Genomic DNA, 24,611 nt, shown 5'->3' with positions numbered 1-24,611 from the left:
AACGGAGAGCGAAAAAAATAGAAATACGAGTAAATTCTTGCTAAATTGTGTGTGTGTGTGTGTGTGTGTGTGTGTATATATATATATATATATATATATAAATAAGTCATCTTCCAGTCTTTGGTTTTTCTTATCTTTAGGATTGAGGACTATCTTTCTTAATGCTGATATTTGTACTGTTAATTACATTTATCGTGCGAATGAGTCAATCAGGTCCATGGCAATCGATCAATTTAAAACCCCTTACAAGGCTACTAGTGCCACTCGAGATAAGATTATTATTTTGCGCATGCTGACAAGATCGCTAATCGATAGGCTGAAATTCCAAAGAAAGTGCAGACTGCTGTTTGAGCGCACCGAGAGGAAGCGGTCTAACGAGGGCCGCTGGCTGCCTATAGCTCGCGCGCCGCCGGATTTGCGCGTATAATGACGCTCGGCAGCACAATAATGGCTTTCTGACTCCGGCAAGGGCGTGCGTGTCGTCAAACTTTACAATGGGGATTATTCTAAACAGCGAGAGCAGCAGCGCAGTAGCTCAGTGACTTTGTTTCCTCGCCGAGCGGAAACGCGCCGGATAGAAAGAGAAAGAACGAAAGAAAGGCGATACTTTTGCCGTTTTCTTCCTTTGCTGTAACCGAGCCGATGAGCACAACTTGAGTGCGACAAGTAATGGCTTATTGATTGCTCAGCTACATAAATATGAATTTTTATCTCAGTCTTTCTCCATTTCTACTGTAAAACAATGTTTCAAACATCTTTGATACAAAAAAACTCAAATGATGACTGCTGGGGATTTTAAGCTGTTTTTTCAATGAAAAATGTTTTTTTTTAAATCAGGTTTGGAGCTATTTAAGACGATTTTCTCCTATTAATTTTATTTGCTTTTCAAAAAAAGTTTTACTCGATTTCAGGAGGTTTTCTTGTTGAATATTGAACTCGTATTACAGGTGGTAAAAAGGAACTAAAACTATATGTCCATTTTTTATATTTTACAGTGAAATTAGAGTTATTTATTTTTAAATCCAAAAGCAGTTGCTGTTGATTCCCTCGTTGTTGTTGTTGTGACAGGAAACACGGAATAATTCATCGGCAAACGAACATTCATCTCTTTGGCAGCTAATCCGGTGTTGGCGCAGGGGTCGGCCGGCTCCATTATTCTGTTCTGGGCCCGAGTGGCCGCACTTTAAAAGTTTTATTAGTTGACGAACGCAATCAGAGCGGCCGGCCGGCAGGTCAGCGCGAACGATTTAATTAAAAGGCCGATAAGTGAGTGGCCGTCGCGAAGGGCGAGGGTGCTTTCGCTTTCCCTTGCTCGAATAAAACAACTCTCGTGTCCGAGTGCGAGACTTTTCCATTATTGCGCGCGACCCTCTCGGAAATCTCAGATGAACGGCCGTCTTTTAGCGTGGCGAATAAGCAAGGGGGCGGGTCAGATTAATGTTTGTCTCTCAATTAGAGCTGACGAAGCGAATCGGGGATGAGAGAGGAAGAGAATTGCGCGAAACGCAATTTCGCTTCGGGATGGTTGCTCAGCACGTTTGCTTTTGCTTGAAATAAGGTATGTACAAGAGCACACACAAGCTCTTCTTGTTGCTTTCCCCAAGACAAATAAGACACGAGGAAATGTAATATCGCAATAAATTCTCAGCTCACAGCTTTCCTCGCTGCCAACCTCTCAGACGGATAAATTCACAGTTTATTCTAGTGTATGAGTTACGACTACGATCCTTAGTTTCTTAATTCAGTAAATAGAATGCTGATTTGTTTATTTTGCCAAAAGTGACAAATCTGTTTCTGTTTTGCTAAACTTGATAAACTATCGATTTACCTCTGAAAAACGTCTGGTTTATTTAAAAAAATTATATTTTATAATGATAAGATCATCTGATGATAGCGACCACTGGAACTCGCGGGGATTTCCCCAGAAAATTAAAAAAGAAGTCAAAGCGAAGGAAAAGCGTAAAATTTGGCTGACATTTTCTTCTCAAATTCTAATTAAACTATCGTTGACTGTGATTTTGCAGAATTGATCGATTTTTACAGTAATTTAAAACTAATAAAATGTATGTTAAATCGAACAAAAAATAATTAAAAAATATAGTTAGATATTTAATAGTGTATTTTAAAAAATATATTATGCATTTAAAAATATCCACAAAGACGAAAATCACTTTAAAATTTATCAACAGCAATTTCAAGTGCGGAAAATCAGTTTTCAAGGGCAAGCGGCGAGATTGGCACTTTGATCAATGGCAAAAATGAGTTGCAATTGAAGCACTCTAGTTAGTACTTATCACTTAATGCCAATCATTTGCATTGGGTACACCAAGCTGGGAAAATCAGCAGAAACTAATTAGCAGTCGGATTATGTTCCCTCCGGCTTGCCCTCTCGGATAATCACAGAGCAGCCGAACAAATTCATTTAGCAATTAAATTAATGTGGCCGCAACTCTCGTGGGTGGACGAGTGCATTTGGCGAGCGGACACGGACGAAGGCGCGATTACGCTCGGCTGGACAGCGTTGATTACATAATTGGCACCCACACGCACGCATGCCAGAGCTATTGCGAGTGTCGCTGATTACATGTCCGAGCAATCTCTTGCCAATGAGCGAGACAGTCCAAGAGAGCAGGCATTTGCGGCTTCGTTATTCTCGCTCAGCTGTCCTCTGAAATGCAATTACGCCACTCGCAAACGTATCATTCGACACTCAAATGGACATGGATTATGCTCGCGTTTGCTGCGTTTCCTGTGCTTATCGCAGAGGAACGAATTAATTTTTGTTCCATGAGAAAATCAGTAGAAATAATTTATTGGAAAATCTTATTTACATAGATTTGCCAAGGTAAGAGTGATTTTTCAAACTAAAGAAAGATCAAGAGGTCAACAATGACATAACTTTTCTAAACACAGAGCCTCAAAATTCATAAATATTTAAGTTAGTTTTTCTTTTTGTTTATCAGAATGATTGAATTGTAGCGTGCGAAAAGAGCACGTGTGGTTTGAATGTAAATACACACATCCCGCTCTTAAATTGTTAGTCGCGACAGCTATCAACGAGCCCTTATCTCGAGTAAGGAAGCAGAAGCCACAGCAACTTTATTATTACAATTTTTATCAGCTCTATTAAGAGTTGACTTATATTATTTACTTTTTTATGTACGCGGTGAAACACACGCACTCATTGCTTAACTCTCGTCGCGGCTAGTCGCTACTATGCGAAATCGGAAAAAATTGCTATTAGCTTTGCTTGTGACCACCGCTTGTATTTTCTCCTCCTTCCTGGGGACGCAGCAATACACCGCTTTTCCGGTTTTGCCCGTGAGTTTAATACATCACTAAAAAATGAATCCAAAATGATAGTTTCGAAATTATCCGTTTTTTACCTTCTATTATGCGAATTAATTTTCTTCTTTCAGCTTTCTCCCGCATCTTATTTGCAAGAGGTGAAGCCAACGACGATCAAAACCCCAATTAGTACCAATGAAGCTACAACCCCAGCACCCACGACATCGTCCTCAACGACGACAACCACTGTTGCAACAGAGACGACAACGACCCTGCGTCCTCGGGCGTTCAATCCGATTGACCCTGAGTCGATCTTCTGGTCGTCGTGTCCTGAGCCAGGCCTGGGCAGAAACAGTTCCTTCGTGACGGCCTTTGTCGACGGCAGACTGGGCAACGTCGTCTGGTCCTACTTGTCCGTGTTGGCGGCGGCCAAGAGATACAACCTGAGGCCGATTTTCGACCAAAAGAGCTTGGACGTGCTGGCCACGATGGCCTTTGACGAACGATTCCTGCGAGTGCCGTCCGAACAATGGCTGGACCAAAAATGCGGAATGCACGGAGAGTTCGTCAACGTTTCCACACAGAAAATCAAGATTGTGTCCTCCTGGAAAGACATGTTTCGGTACGTGGAAACGCCGCCAAGAGAGGGATTTGAATTTTATAAATACAACTTCTACGTGGCCGATTCCGAGGTGACCACTCCTTATTGGTATGATCTGAAGAAGGAATTAGTTTTGAAGGAGGAATTTAAGAGCGAGGCAACGAGACAGCTGAAAGAGTACAAAGATGAGTTTCAGGTAGGTCTCAAATTGCTTATTTTACAAATTTAATTCCAGCATTTTTTACTCTGTAGGAGCAAATCGGGCAAAACCTGTCGAATATTGAGTTTGTTGGAATCCACGTCCGCCGCAGTGATTACATATACCACATGTCGGTCGTGTATCCGGGCTCCACTGCTGCCGGTGCCGGATTTTTCCACGCAGCTATCAACTGGTTGAAGAAAAATCTGCAGCGGCCTCTGATCTTCGTTGTTGTCAGCGATGACCGGCAGTGGACCGAGGAAAATATTGTTGGCAACAGTACTGACGTGTTCCTTGCAGGTATGTCTGTGTTTCACAGTTCTGCACAAAGGGAATTTTATTGATAGTCTTTGATGGCAGGGAGCAGCAACTGGGATCAGCCGGGGGAGGATTTGGCCATCCTGGCCGCCTGCAACCACACCATCTTCGCTTACGGAACTTTCGGGCTAACAGGCGCCCTACTGGCCAACCGGCCGGGCGGATTTACCATCATTTTCGACCCGCTGAACGGTACCGTCACCAAGGAAATGGAGTTCGGCTCCAATTTGCCTGGCTGGCGCATCATGGACGAGCAGGGCAACATCCATTACCAGGACACGAGGCTCACATACGCGTACTTTGTGCACCCGCGCCTAGGTGCCGAGAATAACTGAAAAGAAAAATGCCCTCGGCAGCAGTCGAGGTTTTGCGGCCACCGAGCGATCGATCTCGCTCGCCCGAGACGAAATAAAAAAAGCAGAAGGCTTCGACAAACTAACAAAATTCCAGTGCTAACAAATCCAGGCGATAAATCTGCAGCAGTGGGAAGTCTCTCGAATTCGCAGTCGGCATTATGCAGAAAGTGGCGGCGAGGAAATAAAACAAACGGTTGGACGTGTCGCTGGGTGAGTGATAAAGCATCGGCCGCGCCGCGAGCGAGAGAGCGAGAACTCGGGAGAAATATCGCACTTTCCTTTTGTTCTCCGCAATGCTGCTAAAGATTTATCGGCCACTTCTGCATAAACACACACACACACAGAAAGTGTTGGGGGCACTGAGAGACGCCTGCAATTCTCGCAAACTGCACTCCTGACACTCTCCGGCAAAACTTTTTCACATTCGCGAGATAAGGCAAAAACAACCGTAAAAGACGCGTGCGCTCCTGAAAAATTGCAAATTGATGAAAAAGCGCTCGCATCCACCACAAACAAATAAAACCGCGATGTTTGTCATGCATCCGCGGAGGCATAAAAATTCCCATCAATTACGCCCAAAACCAGCGGGCGCGAGTCTGCAAACTTAATAATCCATTTTATTCAAAAATTCACCCGCTATCGCGATGAGCGTGTCAGACGCAGAGAGCGGCAGCGACGTTCTGGCTCTCTTGGTGCGTATTCGCGCTTTATCAGACTGACTGTACACAATACATGGTACGCCTGAATGTAGGCCACGTATCTGCAACTTGTATGCTCTGTGTATATTTGCGACGAGCGGGACCTCCTCCACGCGGGTCTTTGCAACAGCGCAGCAATGCGTCATTTATTCTAAATTAGAATTTTGTGATTGACTTGTTAAACTGACTCGCTCAGAGATTATTCCAGAATCTCTTATATTCACCAATCTCTATAATTCGTTGGCTGTCACTGTGTCGCTGCCAGCGCTGGAGTTCTTGTTCTAACCAAATAAAAAAACACCAAAATAACAGTATTTTTACCTTTCTCCGATTTTCAGCACCAAATTATTCAGCTGTCTGACCTAATTCGACTCTCAGGAGTCGATTGACACTGTCAAAAGTTAGATTTTAAAGTTTAAGCGCGCACGAGCCCAGTTAGAGAAGTCTCGCCGAGTTGTACAACACAGCAAAACATATCTGCTGGTGCACTGAGGCCACAGGGCTGACATGACAGGCTGACTGACTCCGTTGTAAGACCCTCCAGCCATATAGGAACTTCACACATGGCGGAACAAGCCTGTTTTATTCACAACTAGCACACGCAGTTGAGGCCTGGCCCAAGTTCAAACACATGCATGGTGTGCAGCTAGAGACTGATTCAACCCGAATTGAAACTGACTGATTGTGCGAGTGGCAGTGGCAGCCAAATTTCACCACTGTCGGCTGTAAATGAAAGAATCCGCATCGATTCACGTCATGTCCGTCGTTTTATTAAGTATTGGTCTGTTCCAAACAAATAAAAAACATTGAAACCGATAAAAACTTGTGTGAAATTGAACACGAAATAGTCTTTTTTGTTGCAAAGCACCCATCCAAATTATATGTGAGGAAAGTAGTTTCGTTCAATTCGCACGAAAAATCCATCCTTGTAGAAGCGAATGTGTCACTGCAAGTGAGACCTACAGAATGCTATGGAAGCACCTAGGCGTGAAAACATTTTTGAAGCGACTCTCCGATCGTTCCGTTCCAATTTCTTTCGCTGTCAAGCTCTATTCATGGCGGTAATAACTTGCAGGCAGGCTCCCTTGCCGTCATTGTGCACGTGCTGATTGAAAAAATGTGAATAAATATTGCAGAATGATTGAAGTTTTCATTTCTAGCAATATATATATAGATTGCTCGGCACTGCTTTCAGGAAACTAAAATATCAATCTGCCACACTGAATGACTCTACAAGGAAAAGCAGGGCACATTTTTTATAAATTTAAATTATTTTTCGACACGTGATAAGGTGATAAAAGCATTGAGTCATCGTAATCGCTGGAGGAGGGAACCATTGAGTATACGTGATCTTTCCACTCTTGGTTATTTTTTATAATTTTTATAAAAATGTTATTGCGTTGTTGAAATTTTATTAAATTTGGAATGATTTGGAATAAAGTATTTTAACTCACTGATTTTGAGATAAACAGAGTTAAATCACAAAAGATAAAATTAGAAGAAATTTTGATTCGCCCTGAAACCCAAATTTCCAGCCACGAGAGTGAAATTACTATTCAAAATTCGCTTTGTCAAAAGCGACATAGGAAATGGTAATTTAGCTCTGGATTATATCAAGTGCAGATTATTAAGGCCAACTTTAATGGTATGCAGCAGTAATGGAGGACGCTAGCTGCGCTCAGTCGGCGGATAAAACGAGATGAGCACCAACATTTTATATTTTACGTGCCGGGAAACAGAATTCAGGCAAGCAGCCTGATGAGAATTCCTGGCTCACCACACCAACTCGTCTCGGCAGCCAAGAAGTTTGCCATTCAACATTTTTGCCGTCGCTCGGCGCGCACGCTAAAGTGCCAATCACACCTCGCCGCCGTTGCCGCCGCCGAGCAAACTTCTCTCTCCGATTGATTTGTCCTAGTTGCGGCTGTCCTGCGGTGCTTTGTTCTTCACGCCCAGCATTGCAACCGGCGTCAGCAGAATAAAGATTTGCTTCGAGGAGAATCGCCACTGCGATGACCGACTCCATCTCATAAACTTGCATGCCTTGTCCAACGCTTGGAGCACAAGCTCGAGCGTCAGCATATAAAATTAAAACGCGTCATTTTTATGTACGACGGACTAGGTCGAACCAAATGTTTTATTCAAATGCTGATCAGGATTGAAGAAGGGGCTAAAATTTATTTTAATATCATGTTTTGCGGGTTGGAAATAGAAATTCAAGTTGAGATAGATTTTTGTATCCTCTTATGTCTGTATTAATTATAGCAGAAACGGAAAATTTGGCCTGAGACCCTTCAGGCCGATTATCACTCCCAAATTTCACTTTTTAAATTTTGCCAGCTGCCATCAGTTGGTAAAACAATCTGGCCAAAATTTTGCGGAGCAGGTTCAGCCGCAGCCGTCGCCTCAAAATCTCAACTCTTGAAGCGCCAACCAATTAAAGAGGGAACAAACGCACCCGAAACCCCTTCGGCATTGTTGAGCAGAGTGAAAATAAATTGAAATTATTCAAATTATGCCCGTGCTTTGGGTCAGTTGGATTTGGCTGATGGCGGCATTTAAGCCCTTTAGCCAGCCAGTCTGATGGAATAATGCGAGCACGGCAGAAACTCGCAGTTTGAGCGTGACCGCAGAATTAAACTTCGCTTATCCAAACGACATCTGGCGGGCATATTAGCTGAGCGCGCGTGTAAACAGCCGCGTTTTCGGTTAGCCAATTTTCTGCCCAGCCTTTTGCCGCTTCATTTTGGATAAATGCGCATAGTTTCGTTAGACTTTGGTTTCCTCCTTCGTTCAGAGATATCTATCGTTTGCCTTCGCTGCCACACACAGATTCGATAAAAAAAAACTTAATTAAGGGCTGTCGGAGAAGTGCGAATTTAATTTTCCGCCTGCTCTCGAGCTGCACGGTGCGAGATTATAAATTAGATATTTATTGGATTCTCCGGCTATATGGAAGATTTACTTTATCTTGGAGGCCATTAATTAATTGCATTGTCGGCACCCCCGTAATCAGATTGGAGAGAGAGAGAACCTAGGTGAGCAAGCTTGGCTGCTCCGCTCCCGTCCAATTGAATTTTGCTTGCGCCGCGCTCCTGCCAACTTGCTGCTTTTGCTTTGCTGGCAGACGCCAAAAAATCCATCAGCAGACACAAGAAGGCAAACAAAATCACGAGGATCGGGCATGTTTTTCGGAAATTCACTTGCGTGTGTAAGCAAACTAAATTTCCTTCGCTTTCCGCAAGTAGACTGATGAAGTTTGACAGTTTTTCCTCCCACTGTGTACACACCGATTGATTGCTTGACTTCCCTAATATGCATTACTTTCGATGACTTATTATTGATTCATTCAAAATTTTGTTCCATTAGACTTTAGAATTAGGGAGGGTTTTTTTTTAATTTAGTTATGAAACGCATCAGCATGTTTTATATTTAATTGAAATGTAAAAAGAACTAAAAGATTATTTGCAGTGCTAGAAAAGTTTTCACTTTTTAAAAGGGGTTGAAATACATAAATTTTGGAGGTGCAAATACCCCCTAACCCTTAAGCTGGTCAGGGAAGATCAAGACGAGTCCAACGGTGTGCAGTTTTGGCATTTCTAATTGCTAGAACCCGAAATTTGGGGTTTGCAATATTTGCAAAACACGAGAAAGCCGGAAAAAATCATGCTTTTCGAGTTTTGGAGTGGAATTACTCGAAAAAAGAAGAAAGCGCCTCTCTGAAATTTTCACACAAGTTCAAACATGTCATGGAAAAAAGTTAAAGCCTTTTTTTTTAAAGAACCCACAAAGTAAAAACTTTTGCTTGAAATAAAATATGGCCATAGTTTGCTTGGGTTTGCATGGCGAGAGAAAATTGGTTCGCAGAACAATAAAAATTAATAAAGGCAATCGCGTTAGTTTAAATTCTGACAACACATATCCAATTACCTGTTTTAACTGCGTTTTATTGTGAGAACAGGCAAACAAGTTGTGCTGAAGCGAAATAATTCGAGCGTTTGTGGCGTGGGCGAGGTTTGCGGCACATTTGGGGGCGACGTCAAGCTCTGTGCGTTTCTGCGGCCTCTTCATCGGAATAGCTATTTGCAGAGGCTTGTGAGAGCAGGTTTGCTGCGTTTTCAATTAAACACTCGGCTTTATGAGAGTGGCTGGCAAGATGATGAGTTTTTTCAGCCGCTCGTCGCTCTTGACACTGAGTTTGTTCTGGTGCGCCCCATTCAATTCTTGTTCCACCTTAAGGGTATTTATTTTTCTGCAGCGGGCCAATTCAAAGAGAAAGAAGGAAGAGAGACTTTCATTTAGAAGAGCAGCTTGTGCGCGGAAATAAACACGAATCTCGACACAAGGGCGCGCTTCTTTTAATAACAAAGGCTTTCCATGGCACACACTCTATATAGGAATTCAATTAACTTGAATTTATATTGCACATTCAAAGCAATTGGCAGCCGAGCCGGAAAATCTTATTGCGTATACGCGTTTACGCTCCAGCTCGAATCGGCGCAAGAAGATTTTGAATAAATTGCTATTTCAAGGCGTTTGAACACAATTTTCCACCTGCAACGCACAAAGGATTAGACAATTTGGCAGTCGAAATTTCCCGTTCCTTTCAAACTGTCTGGGAAAGGAAGCAACAATTGTTCTTCCAAAGTGACAGCGATATTTCAGATGGAAAATAATGCACACACGCACGACCTGAATAGACAGCGAAAATTGGAACGGCAGCATCAATCTTTTGTGCAATTGACAAGTTAATTAAAGGCGTTGGCGCCATAAATCACCAGAGGCGGAGGAGAAGAAGCAGTCGTCGGCCACCGACTGACTGACTGTCGGCGCGGTCACACGAAAAATTGTTTCAACCGGCACCCAGTGACAAGTAACAAATTCATTTGCCCTAGCTGCCATTCTCGACTTCGCCGCCGCTTTTTTACGCCCGGAAAAGCTCGCCCAGCCACCAGGGCGTTGCTAAAATCCGCCTTCTTCACTGAGGTGGCTTGCTTGAGAGCTAATTTTCTAGCAGAGAATTCAGTAAATAAAAATCAACGCCCACTTCCTGAGAACGTGTGGTGATTGGTGGGTGAAGCCTTAATCCAGTTCCATTGTTATATACTTAATGGTTTTTCGAAGAAGAAAAATCAATTACATAAATCTTTGTGGCTCCGCATTAACTAGTAAAATTTATTCGCAATTGTTATCCAACCCTTATTCATTTCAAGGGCTATGTACTTGCAGGAAGCAAATAATTGTTGTTGTAACTAATGGTCCCAAATATTATTATTAGGGACGATGTTTCACCGCCGTACAGCCTAGCCGCATGCAGAAGAGAACAAGGCGAGCTTTCCTCTTTGTCGGCAGTTGGCTGAGCGGAAATTCTCATTTGCGCTAATAGCCAGGGATGGAATTTATGCGCGGCGATTCCGTTCGGCTGACACGCGCTTCCTGATGGCGTGATGCGCGTCTCAAAAGTGAAATGAGAGAGTGCACTCGCCCGCCCGCCCTCTGCTCCCACCCCTTGGAATGCAAATTCGGCCGGTTGGCGCGGGAGAGGAAAATAAAAGCTCCGACGCTTGTTTACATTTCAAAGAAGCAGCGACCCTACTTTCGGATTCTTGCATTTCAATTAATGCGGCGCGAAATTGAAAATCCTCCCAGCCGTCAGCAAGCGCAGGGGCAGGGACGGCTTTATTCCTCAGTTACAAAAAATCTCTGAGAAATTAACTGCAACGTCAACCTGGAGCAGAGGAAAAATCTTCATCGTGTTTGTGATAAATCTGGATTATGACGCAGGCGGTTTCTTTGCGTGTAGATTTAATGAGCAAAGGTTTGCGTTCACACCTGTGGCCAAGCTTGTAACGCGTGTTGTTTGGTTTGGGCCACCGCGCGCGCGTTGTTTACATGTTTGTCCTTGGCCAGGTCTGGCAAAACAAGGCTTTGACAAATGGTGCGCGATGGATTTGCGTTTTCCAGCCGGATTAGCGGCTCAACGCAAAAAGCCCTTGCTGTTTTCTTTTAATAAAAGTGCGTCGGCAAAGCGTCTTAAGCCAAAACCTCACCTTCGCCGAAATGTGACATGATTTATCTATAGCTACTTGTAAATAGAGGAGGATCTGTTGTTTTGTGGCTTAGGAAGATGACAGGCTCGGCTTAAACTTGTTTTTTTTTACGAAAGAGCAGTAGATTTTTAAAATTTCTCAAGAGGCTCAAGAGGAGGTGTTATAATCCTATTCCCATAATCTTGAAAATGGGAACAAATAATGATGAACGAGCCAAGTGATAATTGCTGTCGAGTTTCCTTTTCACAATTGCAACACACACCGTCTGCTTGCTCAGAATGGGGCACCTTGAGAGAGGTTTAGAGCACTTAGTAGACCATCTTATTGCTTTTATAGGTCGTCGAGCGAAGTGAGGTGATTGGCTGGGAAATTGAATACGAAGAAATGAAATGCGATTAGGTGCTCTGAAAGGTAGGTAATGCAGCAAGCCGCTTTTCAGTTAGGCATGAATATAAAAGCGGCCCAATGAGAAGACAATGTGCTGCGAAGGGATAAAAAGGGGTCTATTTGGTTACCTGATAGTGCAAGGCATATTGCCGACGGGCATCGGCTCAACTCTCTCTCTCCCTTGCTCTCAGGCCGCTCAAAGAGGCCGAACCGGCGTCTTTTATACACACTCACAGCATGGCTGCATTAAGGCTCTCTCTCTCTCTCTCTGTTCTGCTCTGCTCTGCTGTGGAGAAAGCATTTTGCTCGGCAGCGCGTTATTTCTCTTTGTCTCAGCCGCAGGTAGCAGACATAGTTGGAACTTGCTGGTGATTCGCTTGCTAATGCATCAAAAGCCCGAAGGACATGCGAGCGCCTTGTGTCTTATCGCAAATATTCACACTTGGATGCTTCGAAAGGGCTCCGAGAACGCTCTCTCTCTCTCTCTCTCTCTCTCTCTCTCTCTCTCTCTCTCTCTCTCTCTCTCTCTCTCTCTCTCTCTCTCTCTCTCTCTCTCTCTCTCACTCACTCGCTCGCTCGGTTTGAAAACTTTTGCGAAGCGTTGCTGAACACGCGAAATTTTCCACGCCGCAGACCGATTTCGGCGTCCTTTAATGTGACGAGCTCGATTGTTGTGCCAGAGGCCTGCTTGCGAAAACTATCCAGAGGCACACATTCGTTCCCTTTTAAAATATTAGTTGGCACAACTTGTTTTTCAGTGCATATACAAATCCTGTTCGAAACAAAATCCTCCAGTGTTGGGCCCTAATTAGGCCGAACTGGACAAATCAGATGTCTGATGGAGGTTGAGTGTGTATCAAGGGAGGATGCGTGTGTCAGCGTGATTAAGGACGATTCTGACAAATGCGCCCCGCTCGGCTGGTGGCAAGAGAAAAAATTCTTGTTCGCACGTGGTAATTGGAGGCGCGCTCAATATGGCGTTATTAATGGTCCTTACTTATCTGGCGCGAGAGCGAGTGGGAGTCAATCTGTGCAATTTTTTTCCTGGCCCAGGCCAGAGAGGCAGGTCACGCGGCTCTTTTATCTTTGTCACGCGGTATTAATGTCATTAGACGACGGCCGAAATCTCTCTCTGGGCGGCGCCAGTTTTGAATTTTGCCCTTGAGCGGAGTAATTGCACGAGCGACACAGAGGACCTCTTCATTTCACTCGGTATTGTACCTGGCCGCGCGCCTGACCGCTGGAGAATTGAAGGATTACTCGGACTAATTGGACGCACTTTGCCTCTCTAAACGCAGCAGAGAGCCTCCTGAGCCCAGCCTCGAACTCGCTTAATTGCGACGCACGTGAAATAATTAGCAGCCCGTTTGCTTATCGTGTTTTTAATTATTTCCTACCCGACAGTTTTGTTTCGTCCTAAGGACCATAACTATATAGATAGGAAACTTGTTTTACAGCTGAAATTAAAACCAGATATATGCAGCACAGAAACAGTGAAATGGAGTAGAAAGAGCAGCAAAAACATCAATAATATAGCGCATAAATTTGGAGCTTTTGATGGTTGCCCGGCTACGTTGCCAACTTTTCATCTTCTTTGTGGTGTTTGCACATGCTTGGAGAGCTGATGTTGCACTTTGGCGCGCTCACGCTGCCTGCCTACATTTGCATAGTGTCTGAATATTTTATTCATTAGGTAGGCGCCTCTGCCACTTCATTTTTCCCTTTGTTATTTAATTAGCATGAAAAGCGTGCTGCTCACTCGCCCCTGGGATTACGATTTTCACTCCTCTTATGTTTGCCTACTTTCTTGCAAAAGAGGAAAAAGTTTGCCCGGTTCCGCGCGTGGGTCGGCCGAAATTAGTCACCAGCTCGTTTCCACGGATTTTCATTTTCCAATTAATTCGCACGTCTCGACGAGAGTGCACCCGCGAGGAAATTGTGCTGACAAACACAAATTAATTCTGGTTGCAGAGCGCAATCACTCAATCGGGTCTGCTGGGCATTTTGCAATTCCGCCCAAATCGGTTTCGAATCAATTTGCCCGCCAGACAAATTAAACCCTGTACTCGGAAAGGGTTGCTGTTTGCGGAGGGATGTCTTGCTCTGGGGCTGGCTGGATAAACTGGCGGCTTGTTCGACACGCGGCATGCAAATTCGGAGCCATATCATGCCCGACAAGCCATTACGGCTGATTATTTTAGGAGCTGCCGCGGATTACGGCTTTTTGCACGCTGGATCAAACTGATTCAAGCTGATTATACTCGCGGACACTTGCACCCGATACAGAATCATTCAACGAACCACTGAAACTCACACTAAAAAAGCATATTGCATGGAATTTTGTTTAATAGGACCTCTTGTAAATTGGAAATCGATTATTAAAAGTTTATTGAATATTGTCACTTATTTCCCGTTGATTTTTTTCCCTAAATTATGATAATTATTAATGTAATTCGAGACTAATTAAATAAAGGTCAGTGTCGTTTCAATTATTTATAAATATTCCTATAAAATTGCTAAAATTTTATTCAAAGTTTTAATTACGCAAACTCTTGTAAAGATGCATACATTTTGAAGAATTTATTTTAATAACCAAATAATCGATTCGATTTTTTATTCCAGATTCCAGGTGCTTGCGTTGGATAAAGAGCTGAATAGATCGCTTTTTATTTTCGCAAATAAATATCATTGGCAGCAGATTGAGCGAGAGAAAATAACTTTTGTTGCTGCTGCTGTGCTGGATCAGATTAGAATATTGGCTCTGTGTTGGCGTCGTGCAGTTGCGTGCGGCATAAACGGGCCATTCATTCTCGCTGGCCCGCAATAAATCTGATAAAGCACCTGCAAAAGCGATTATCATTTGACCGCCTTAAAAGGTTTGTTATTTAGCATCGGATCGAGAGTTCAACTGCCGCTCTTGGTCGATACACTGGTGCAATCGAAATTTATGGCTCATTTTGCAGCCGCGTGTTGCCCAGATCAAACTAGTGCAGTTCCTTTCTAGTCTCGTTCACTTCTACACTACAGTGATTATCTCTTCGTGGGCGAATGCAAAACTGATTTAATCCAAACCACGAAGAATAAATGACTATGCAACTGACTGGACATAAATGTAGCGCAAATTGCATAGCTACCAAAATTCAGTGATATTTATTATGATTTTTTAAATCATTTCGGGGCATTTTATACAAAGTTGGCTTGCGCTGAATTTCGATTAAAAGTGTCCCCTTTGATAGCAGAATAATTCTGAAGCGCGCGCGGCAGCAGCCATTACGTCGGGATTAACTCAGAATGGTATTTGCATAATTACACTTTCAAAAAGCGATCGCGGTAGTCGGGCAATCAATGGCGAGGCCCCTTGCTTCCTTCGTTTTTTGGCTAGAGGAGAAGAAAGGCAGCGACGAAAAGCGAAAAGCACACGGAGAATAGAATCCGGCTTGCTTTCACGCTCGGCTGAGAATGCGGGGATACACTCGCTCCTATGTTTCCAGTGCGTATTATAGGGTTGCCACAACTTCTCAGCAACTCGCCTCCAGCATTAACCATTTGCTCTAAAATCCACCACGATGCACGGGTTTAAATTACAGAATTTTTAAACACAGGAGAGTTTGTAAATTGTGAATTTGAGATAGCTCAAAATATCGGTTATGTATTATAGTATATATATAATAAAATTTCGTTAATAAAGTAAAAATAATAAGTACGAAAACTTGTGCTTTTTCTGGTTTTAAAAAAATGTTTACTCTCCCAAATCTCAGCTTCTAATGGTCGGATTTTCAAAAACCACACACCAATAGACTCACACCAATCTCCCCTAGATAGCCAAAGTATTTTAAGGGATCCATCCCTTCAACCCCCTTTTTCACCATAAAAAACTATATTTTTTTGCACGTCATTTTTTCTGAACAACAGAATTGAGTGTTTATTCCCTTGAAAACAGTTCACATCCTCACATAATGTGAAGACAAATAATCGAACGGTTTGTAAATTAAACTCCTGGTACCATTTTTAGCTGCTTTTTATTACGACGGTCAACATGTTTGGCACCAAATCTATGCTTCTTAGCGTCAGATTTACATAAACTGCACACCGTTCGACTCCTCATGACCTCCCCTAGATGGCTGAAGCAGTTTAAGGGTATCAACCCCTTTCAACCCCATCTTATATGTAAGAAGTGAGTATTTAACAGATTGGAAGTGCAACTAATTGAACTTAAACAATTCAAAATCACTCAATTTCAGTCCGGACAATCATTCCACTTTCTCACCCTTCAAATCGATATCAATTTTTAGTTTAATCTACAGCCAAACTTTGAAAGGCGACATAAAATATTCAATTGGCTAGCCAAACGTCTAAGGCAGAAAACAAATAAACTGGAGGTGGCAACCCCATGGGCAAAGTTTGAGCTGCGGCACTCGCAGGCTGATTCTACGTCGCACAGTCGTCGTTCAGGGGCGAATTCCAAACTTTTACTTTATTTCGCCGACTGCTCTTATGTAATGGAATCCCTTTAGCTGCAAACTTTTGCTGTGCCGGTTGGTCGGTCGGGCGGGCGGGCGGGCGGGCGGGTGAGCGGCTTTGCTGCATTGCCCGCGCGCTCTGGACTCTCCATCACAATTGGCTCATTTCCAATAAAATATATAAATCCGCACACATGCGAGTAATCCTGTGTAATGCCAACAATAGCGAGCGAGCGGCGGAAGATGCTGATTGCGCCGCCTTTGCTGCTCTCTCCCTCTCTCGATCCACTTGCTTTCTATTCCGCTCCATCCTTTGAGCCCGAAATTGTTATAACACGCCCGGCCGGTCGGCCAACTGCCGAGTCCAATAAATTTGAATGGAATTGCTTTTGACCGATTTTTTCGGGCTTTTTGTGCGTCCGGTGGCGGCCCACCTTGCACGTTCGCTTCGGAATTTCATCTTGCGCGATCCGAGCAGCGGTTAATGCCAATGTTTGCGCAGTGTCGTGCAAAGTTCGCATTTTATTGAACATTGTCGGTGAGACTAACTCTCAACATTGGATATGAAAGAGCACTAAGGCAAAAGTTGAATGAGCTGTGCTAATGATATTTTAATGACGATATATAAAAAGCAGCAAGTTTCCAGAGCAAACTTCCAACTAATAGAAAAGGCAATACGGTGCTTCTGCTACTGCTTGAGTAAGCTCACTTCTGCTGTTTCTCAAACAAGGCAATTTACTTTCATGGATGCAACTGTAATTGAATTCATATGCATAAATCTCCTTATCATTTAAAATGCTCTACTTTGAATGATGCTATAAAGGCTTTTATTTATTGGAAATAAACTGTTTAGTCTCACGATTCTATTGGCAACTACAAATATAATCGATAGCAGTGTGCAAAAACAATCAATTTTTCTAAATAATTGGATTTGAAATAATGTTCAACATTTTATTAACTTTGCCAAATGCCATCAGTGAAAAAGCCACTCTTGTTCCTAAAACGATAAATAATCATTTCCTCGAGAAAAATGATTTAATGATTTGAAAATTTGGAATTATTAAATCGGAAAACACGTCCAAAGGAATCCATTTTAATAGCGACCACTGGAATTTGGAAATTGGGGCGTGGTGGCCCTGAAAACTATTAAGGGAGGCGTGGCACATGAAAAAAGCGCGTGATATTTGCGAAATGAAACAATTTGTCCCGAGATTTTCAGTTGAATTTTAATTTATTAGGCGGTGTGCTGGTTTTGCAAAAATAATCGTTTAATATCGATTTTCAAAATGCGTCCAAATGATTTAAAACTCATAAATCGCATGTGCAGTCAATATAGACAATGCGAAAAATTGCAAGATGATGTTCTAAAAATCTACTATTGAAAATTCAATTTGTTCTTTCACACAAGAAATAAATTTCCTTACGCTTTTGATTTTTCTCAAAATAGAAAATGTAATCCAGTCCAGTGAATCCATATTTATTTAAATGCGTGCCCTAGATTCGGAGAGTTTATTTAATCGTCCTATTAATTATATCGCCTTCCAATTCAACAGCCCCGATGTGACGCCATTTTTACACTTGTAAGGGGCGCGCGGGTGCTTAAGTGCTCTTTTACTCCTCATAATTCCGTGCGGATTAAGCGGAACGGCAATAAATCTCGAGCGCAATAGCGAATATTGCAGCACGGTCTGGCTTGGGATTACACCAAGATATTATTCACGCCACCCTATCTGCGCGGCACTGCATTCCGCCGCCGCCTCCATTATCGCATTATTATATTGGAATAAAAAGCGTCGGTGATATAATGCAGGGAGTAATCCTCCAAGCGGATACCGAGGAATTAAAATAACTTGTTTATATGCACGCGCAAGTCCAAAATTTATTTCCCTCCTCCACCTGCAAGCCGAACAAGCACTAAATTCTATCCTTTCCTCCGGTGATGGAAAGATGAAATTTTAGTTTAAATTTGCTTCAGAAGCACAGGAAGGGAAATTAAAATAGAGCTGACTCTCTCAAAGTTTGTTCCGGATGCGAGAGTCAGTTAATTAAAACGAAATGTGATGCGATAACAAAGCTTACTCTGCGTCTATCTTGGATGAGCGAGGATAGGTAATTAATTGAAGCAGTATCATACGCCACCATCTACAATTACAGGAAATTTCCCAAGAACCAATAATTGTTGTCTAATGCATCTTACTAATTTAAATATGTTCAAAATATAAGTTTTAAATTGGTATAGATAAAAATATTCGCTTTTAGACTCGGGGGATAAATTTGAGGCTGTTAGGGGTTGACGGGGTTGAAAAACTATTCAGTTCACCAGGGAAAGTCAAGCCAAGACGAATGGTGTTCAGTTTTTGCACTTCTGACCCTTAGAACCCGAGATTTGACTCTCACAACAGTTGTAAAATTACGAAAAAATTTGTGTTTTTCGAAATTCAAAATTGAATTTCTTGAAAACGAAGTCGAACGCCACCTTGAAATTTCTCACCAATTCATACGTATCCTGAGACCACTTTTGAGGGGCGTTCCAGCTTTTTTGCGGTAGCTTTCAAAACCCCAAAAAATATCCCGAAATTTTCAAAATGATCGATGACCTCAAATTTGGTGTTTATTTGATCAGGCTTGACGAGAGGAGTTCAATGCACACATTAAATTTTGAATTTGAGTTCTCAAAATTCGCCAAACATGTCCGCTTTTGGTTTCCTTTTGAGTTAAGCGACTGATCAACAGTGTAAATATCGTCAGATTTTATTTTGTCACCGCCAAAACCAACCTGCGACCCGTAATTTTCGTTCATATTATGTGAAATTAATTTTTAACTAAATTATACACTTCAACTAAATTCTATGCTGACTAATTGTAAACAAAATTGTTTGAAATAAAATCACTGACGCACACTCGCTGCTGGCCAGATTATCCCCTCTGTCCACATCCATTAGCGAGGCAAAAAATTAGCTAGCGTCAATTATGTAATTGCATCGACCGCACCAGTCCATTTGGAAACCACAATTCAATCGCAAATAATGCGGTAATGGAGGGGACAATTATGAACGCGCTCGGGGCCAAAAGACAGGCCTGAGAAGACAAATTTTTCGGCCCGAGCAGAACAGAGTGGAGTGAGGTTGGCGGGCGGGCGGGCAAGTAATCCCGGTGCCGTTCCGTTTAATTTCGCCCGACCACAGTTATTTTGCATCGCCGCATTCCCGGCCGCCGCACCCCTCCTTACGCCTTGTTAATGCAACATGGCCCCCGCGCGAGTAATTAAACTTTATCGCGCCACCACTTTTTTGAATTATAATTGGCGCATTACGCAGTGTATTCGGGCTAATTATTTCCAGCGCGTCTCGCCGCGAGCGTGACTCGGGCCTCAATAAAACACGCGCCTTTTTCCTCACGCTCACCCGCGGCCTACTTGTAATAATTAATTGCTCGACATAAGCTCTTCATTAGGCGCGACAGATCTGCCCCATAGATACACTAACGTTAGAGGCTCAAATTTACGATCCCGGTTCCGACCGTGAATCATCAAGTTTTGCCCTCGCTTTCAACCTGAATCCCAAGGTTGATGTTTATTTGTTAATTCGGAATTTTTCTTCCTCAAATTATAAAATCGGTTAGAGTTATGAGGGAAAAATGGTGACGAATTTTCCGCTGATGTGAAGCTAAACAAATACGAGCAATTTTAAAATAAAATTTAATGGCTTCTCAAAATGAAAAAGTAAATTGATTTTGATACTGAGAATTTTCCATTCAAATGAAACCAACAACTTATTACCCTGGCTTATTTGCCTCAAATAATTCAGGGAAATGCAAAAATAACGTTTCTTCATTGTATGGCCATTATTTTTGTTTGAGGACATTATTGGTGGCAATGCTTTCATAAGTTGCACGTTTTGCGCAGTGTTTCTCAACTTACTTGACCTAGATATCACTGGATTTCGAGGTAGAGAAAATCTATTTTGCTGCATGAACGTTGTGCAACTGATGAAGCCGAGCTCAAAGGAACAATATACGCAGAATATGCATATTATGCAAGTGCGTCTTTCTGAAAGGAACAGAAGTGCACCAGAAAGGTTCTTTGCCGTATTGCAAAGTGAATGACGAGACACCGCAACAGCGTTGAAAGCATAAAGACCTTTTCACACTATCCTCACAGCAGTGAATGAACTCATTTTATATAAATTATAAAAACAGAGATTGACTAATTCAAAGAGCTCAGAAGGCATTTATGTTTTTCTTGAAACAGAAACTTGCTTGAAGTTAGATTCATATTTTTTTAATTTGACCCTTTGGAAGCCATTAGGGAGTGACAAAATCTCGTTCCTGAGCACCCTGATGGCTTCCCACGGGTAAAATTCCACATATTCTGAAAGATCTTCACTGGGGCGTTCCAGCGGTGTGCAGATCTTTTAGATCGAACCAATAGAAAACCCGTCATGAGTCGCTTAAGTGTGAATTAGGGATTTCGATGGCTGCCCTGACGCCAGGGTTTGATATTTTACTGTTTTGAACTCACGGGTGAAACCAAAAGGAAAAATTATCCGATCGTATAGTTCTTCTCGCTATTTACCTGAGCATAAAATGCCCGAGACACTCCACGGGTCTGATTTTTCCAGATTTCATCCGGATATTTTGGGAAAACGGATTAACGACTCAGTTATTATTTCGCCTCCTCTATGGCCCGTAACAAGATCCTAAAAAATACCGATAGTGCTCAAACAAATCTCTCGTGGAAGCGCCATTTTATTTTGTTTGGTTGCGGCACGGTGGATTTCAAAGATTTTATTAGCTTGCATTCGAGCCTGGAATAAGGTATAGAGTGTCTTTTGCAATTGGCAGCGCCGGAGCTAAAACAGAGACGGCAAATAGAGACGGTCGGGTCGAACGAGGCGGAATGAAAGAGGTTTCCACGAACGCAAACTTGGCCGGCTTGTTGAGGTGAAACGCAATAAACTGGCGAAATTAAGACTTCTGGGAGCGCGCGCGGAGGAGCAAAGCCGTGAGGCTACCTCAGGCAACGAGCCGAGGGTGCACGGGCACAAAAGGCAGAAAACACGCGGCTTCAAATTACTCACAATACACACACACCCAGAGCGCCGAGATGGAGGAAAACTCGAGGGACAGTAACGGCTTACTTAAAAGCCGCTGTTTGCCAGCGCACAAGTTTCCATTTAATTGCAAACGTTGGCAAGAGGACAGATTCTCAAAGAGTTGCTTCCTACTGGGCACACTGTGAAACAAAAATTTCGCCGCCAGACTTCATCAAGCGCCCGTCGTGTTTTTCTTTCTTTCCGAGCCACAATGAAATGTTAAAAATAATTTTTATTCGGGTCTCAATTTCTGCGCCCTTTCTTAGAAGAGCAAAATAATGTAAAAATGTTATCTGTTGCGAAACGGAATTTCTGAGAATGAGTTTAAAAAGTGAAAATTAAGAGAAATTCCTGTTGTTTTAAAAATAATTTGTGTATGAAGGAAAATGTAAAAATAAATTCTGGATTTTCCAATTCTGCTGTCGAAACCTCATTAAAATCATTAGTAATTAAGTAATCATAATAGTTTTAATTTGGAGTTAATAAGATATCGAGGTGGATTCACTGGTAAATTTCTGAGTCAGAAGCATTGCCGGCTATAAAGAAGAAACGTTTGTTTTTAGTGCAAAAAGCGAGTGGTCTAGAGGAAGAAAGGAAGTGAGGAAGAAAGAAACACCGACAAGAGCAGTGGAAAGGTGGTTGGCGTTTTATTTATTCGGAGCAAACAGGGCGGCCGCTGCTCGCACAGACAAAGCGCGCGCGGCGCAGGGTCCATTCAGTGTGTTGAGTCAGTTTCTCTCTGGTGCGAGATTACAACTTCTTTAGCCGGCTCAATTTAGTCGAGCTGGTCTCGCGGGACGAGTGCTCTGCTCGGCAGCGCGGCGGCAACCCTTTACTTTCTTGCTTACGTCCACGACAATTAAAGTGGAGATTCGAGCGTCGAGCAAAAGACAGCAGCCGTCGGCGCATAACGTCCGCCACACAATTGCACTCGGCGCGCGTTAACTTTTATGCCCCAGTTTAACTTTTATTGCGCCTGAAAAATTGCTCCAAAGTTGTTAAAAAATAAAAGATGGCGTCGTCTCAAGACGCGCGCCGCACCAACAAGACCTCGGGGATGCGACGCGTCTGCTAATTTCGCCCCCTTTTGTTTGCCGCACGCACCGAGCGCTTCCTGAATTTTTCATCTCGTGAATTTTTCATCGAGCAATTTCCTCGGGAAAAATCAAAACGCAGCTCCATATACCGCCCCTGGCTCGAACAATTTTGTATTTCAGGCTTTATTATGAAATCAGACCAAATCATGTTACTCTGCGTAGAAAGTTTTGGCTAAATCGAACAGATTTCTACCGCTTGGATGAGCAATGGAGCGTTCTTAAAATTTAGGATCTTGATTTACTACTTAAAGTTAAAATGAAACAAATTAAAAAGAGGAAAAGTTGACAATTTAAATGTATAAATAGAAATGGAGCAGATCGTGCTGAATTCTCAGTCAGCCTTAGTGAATAGGACTGTTCTTTAAACCCTTCGTCATATTTCCTGTTTGCCAAACTTTTAATTTGTAAGTTGTTGGTTCCCGGAACTACTTCTCTGTGGAACTTTCAGTTTGGATCAAATATTTGATGTAGATATTTCCTCTTATCAGACTTGCTGGCCTTTTGACCCGCCCAAGAGGCAACTTAATTTCTCTACAGGTGCCGGCCGAGATTTCACGGCATGTGCGTCGAGCCAATATCGGCAATGGCAATTATAAACAAGCGGTGGGCGAATTTATCATTGGCAGAGGCAGCTCACCTAATAAACTGCGCGCGCGGCGCTCTCGAGATAAGGCATCCGTGAGGTGTATTAAGCCGCCTCTGCCTTTTTTGCCTTTGTACGCCCCAGCGCCGGTTTAATGTCGGTAAAGGTCGCACAGCGCGGCCTCATATTGTGGCTTAAAAAGGAAAGCGGTTGGATTTTCTTACGCAGCAATGATGGATGACGGCCCGGCCCGGCCCTTGATGAACAAAGTTTGCCACCGCAACTTGTAGCCGCACGCACACAAACTCCTGTTTTTGCTACGCTCCTTTTTTGCAAGCTAAAAGTAAATTCAAACTAACTTGCGCCTGCATGTCCTCCAATTCGCTGAAACCAAATTTACGACACGGAATTTAATTAGAGCAAACGTCATGGCGTGAAAATAAGTTTCGCGTCTTCGCCCAGATGAATGTGCTAAAATAATTTCTGTGGAATCTGCAGGACGAATTTTAGGACGCAGCATTGCTTTAATTTTGTATAGCACTCAAGCGAATCCTACAGATATTCAAATAGTGCAGTTTAAGAAAAAATAAACACAAAACTGAAGCATTAATTTAAAAAGTTATATGGTTGCCAATTTCTCGTCTTTGAGCCTCTTCCAAAAAGCAATTTTCCAAGCCGTGTGTCTTGGATTGAAAACGTATATATGTATCTATTCGTGGCACACAATCGATCATTCTCTCTTCCTGAATTTTCTTCCTCATCTTCTTCTTAGAATCCACGCGGTGTCAACAGTGTATCTACCCGGTTTTGGGGACGGAACCCATCAAATGCGAGGAGAAGAGTTTGCTAATCGAATTAGCGCTCCATCTGCGCCCAAAAGATGGAAGCCTGCAATCTGGAAACATTATTCATGAGCCGCGTAGGCCGGGGCGTGAGAGCACACAGAAGAAAATTTATGAAACACACGAGCTGTCTTCTTATCTGCGTGCTTTCGTCGTCTCGCGGGAGGAATGAAAGCGAGAGGCGTGACAGGTGAGCAGAAATTAGCCGTGCATATGATGCGCGCAGCCTAGCCTGAATTTATGTGACCCACCGCCGCGTGAGAGCAATAACAAGCGCCGCGTCTTGCGCCTGCCCGTAAAGCGTACGCGTTAATTCACTGGTAAATGGAATTGTTAACGCGGCTCACTCAATTACCAAAGTCAGTTTGAAATGTTATTATTGTTACTACGCCGCGCCTCCACACTCGCCTGTTTGCGCGCGTGCGACGACGAGAAATTTAATTGCACTTTGCTTCTCCCTCTCTCTCTCTCTCTCTCTCTCTCTCTCTCTCTCTCTCTCTCTCTCTCTCTCTCTCTCTCTCTCTCTCTCTCTCGCACTCGCACTCGCACTCACACCCGCTCGGATGGCGCGTGAATACTTATTAGAGAGCGAGCGAGCTTTTATTGCGAGATGGAAGTTAAGTGGAAGCGAAACGAACG

The 24,611-nt window shown here is 43.0% G+C and overlaps 1 protein-coding gene across 1 annotated transcript; it reads left to right on the top strand.

The window, feature by feature from the left end:
• Positions 1-3,168: 3,168 nt before the first annotated feature.
• Positions 3,169-6,601, top strand: LOC135947961 (galactoside alpha-(1,2)-fucosyltransferase 2-like). Its single transcript, XM_065496975.1, has 4 exons — positions 3,169-3,321; positions 3,420-4,085; positions 4,142-4,388; positions 4,449-6,601. Exons 1-4 carry the CDS (start codon positions 3,217-3,219, stop codon positions 4,739-4,741), a joined length of 1,311 nt encoding a protein of 436 aa, XP_065353047.1. The 5' UTR covers positions 3,169-3,216; the 3' UTR covers positions 4,742-6,601.
• Positions 6,602-24,611: the final 18,010 nt, after the last annotated feature.

This window comes from Cloeon dipterum, chromosome 1 (assembly GCF_949628265.1).
Source record: "Cloeon dipterum chromosome 1, ieCloDipt1.1, whole genome shotgun sequence".
Classification (NCBI taxonomy): domain Eukaryota; kingdom Metazoa; phylum Arthropoda; class Insecta; order Ephemeroptera; family Baetidae; genus Cloeon; species Cloeon dipterum.
The sequence above is the reverse complement of the archived record's forward strand: the minus strand, read 5'-3'. Positions and strand labels throughout refer to the sequence as shown.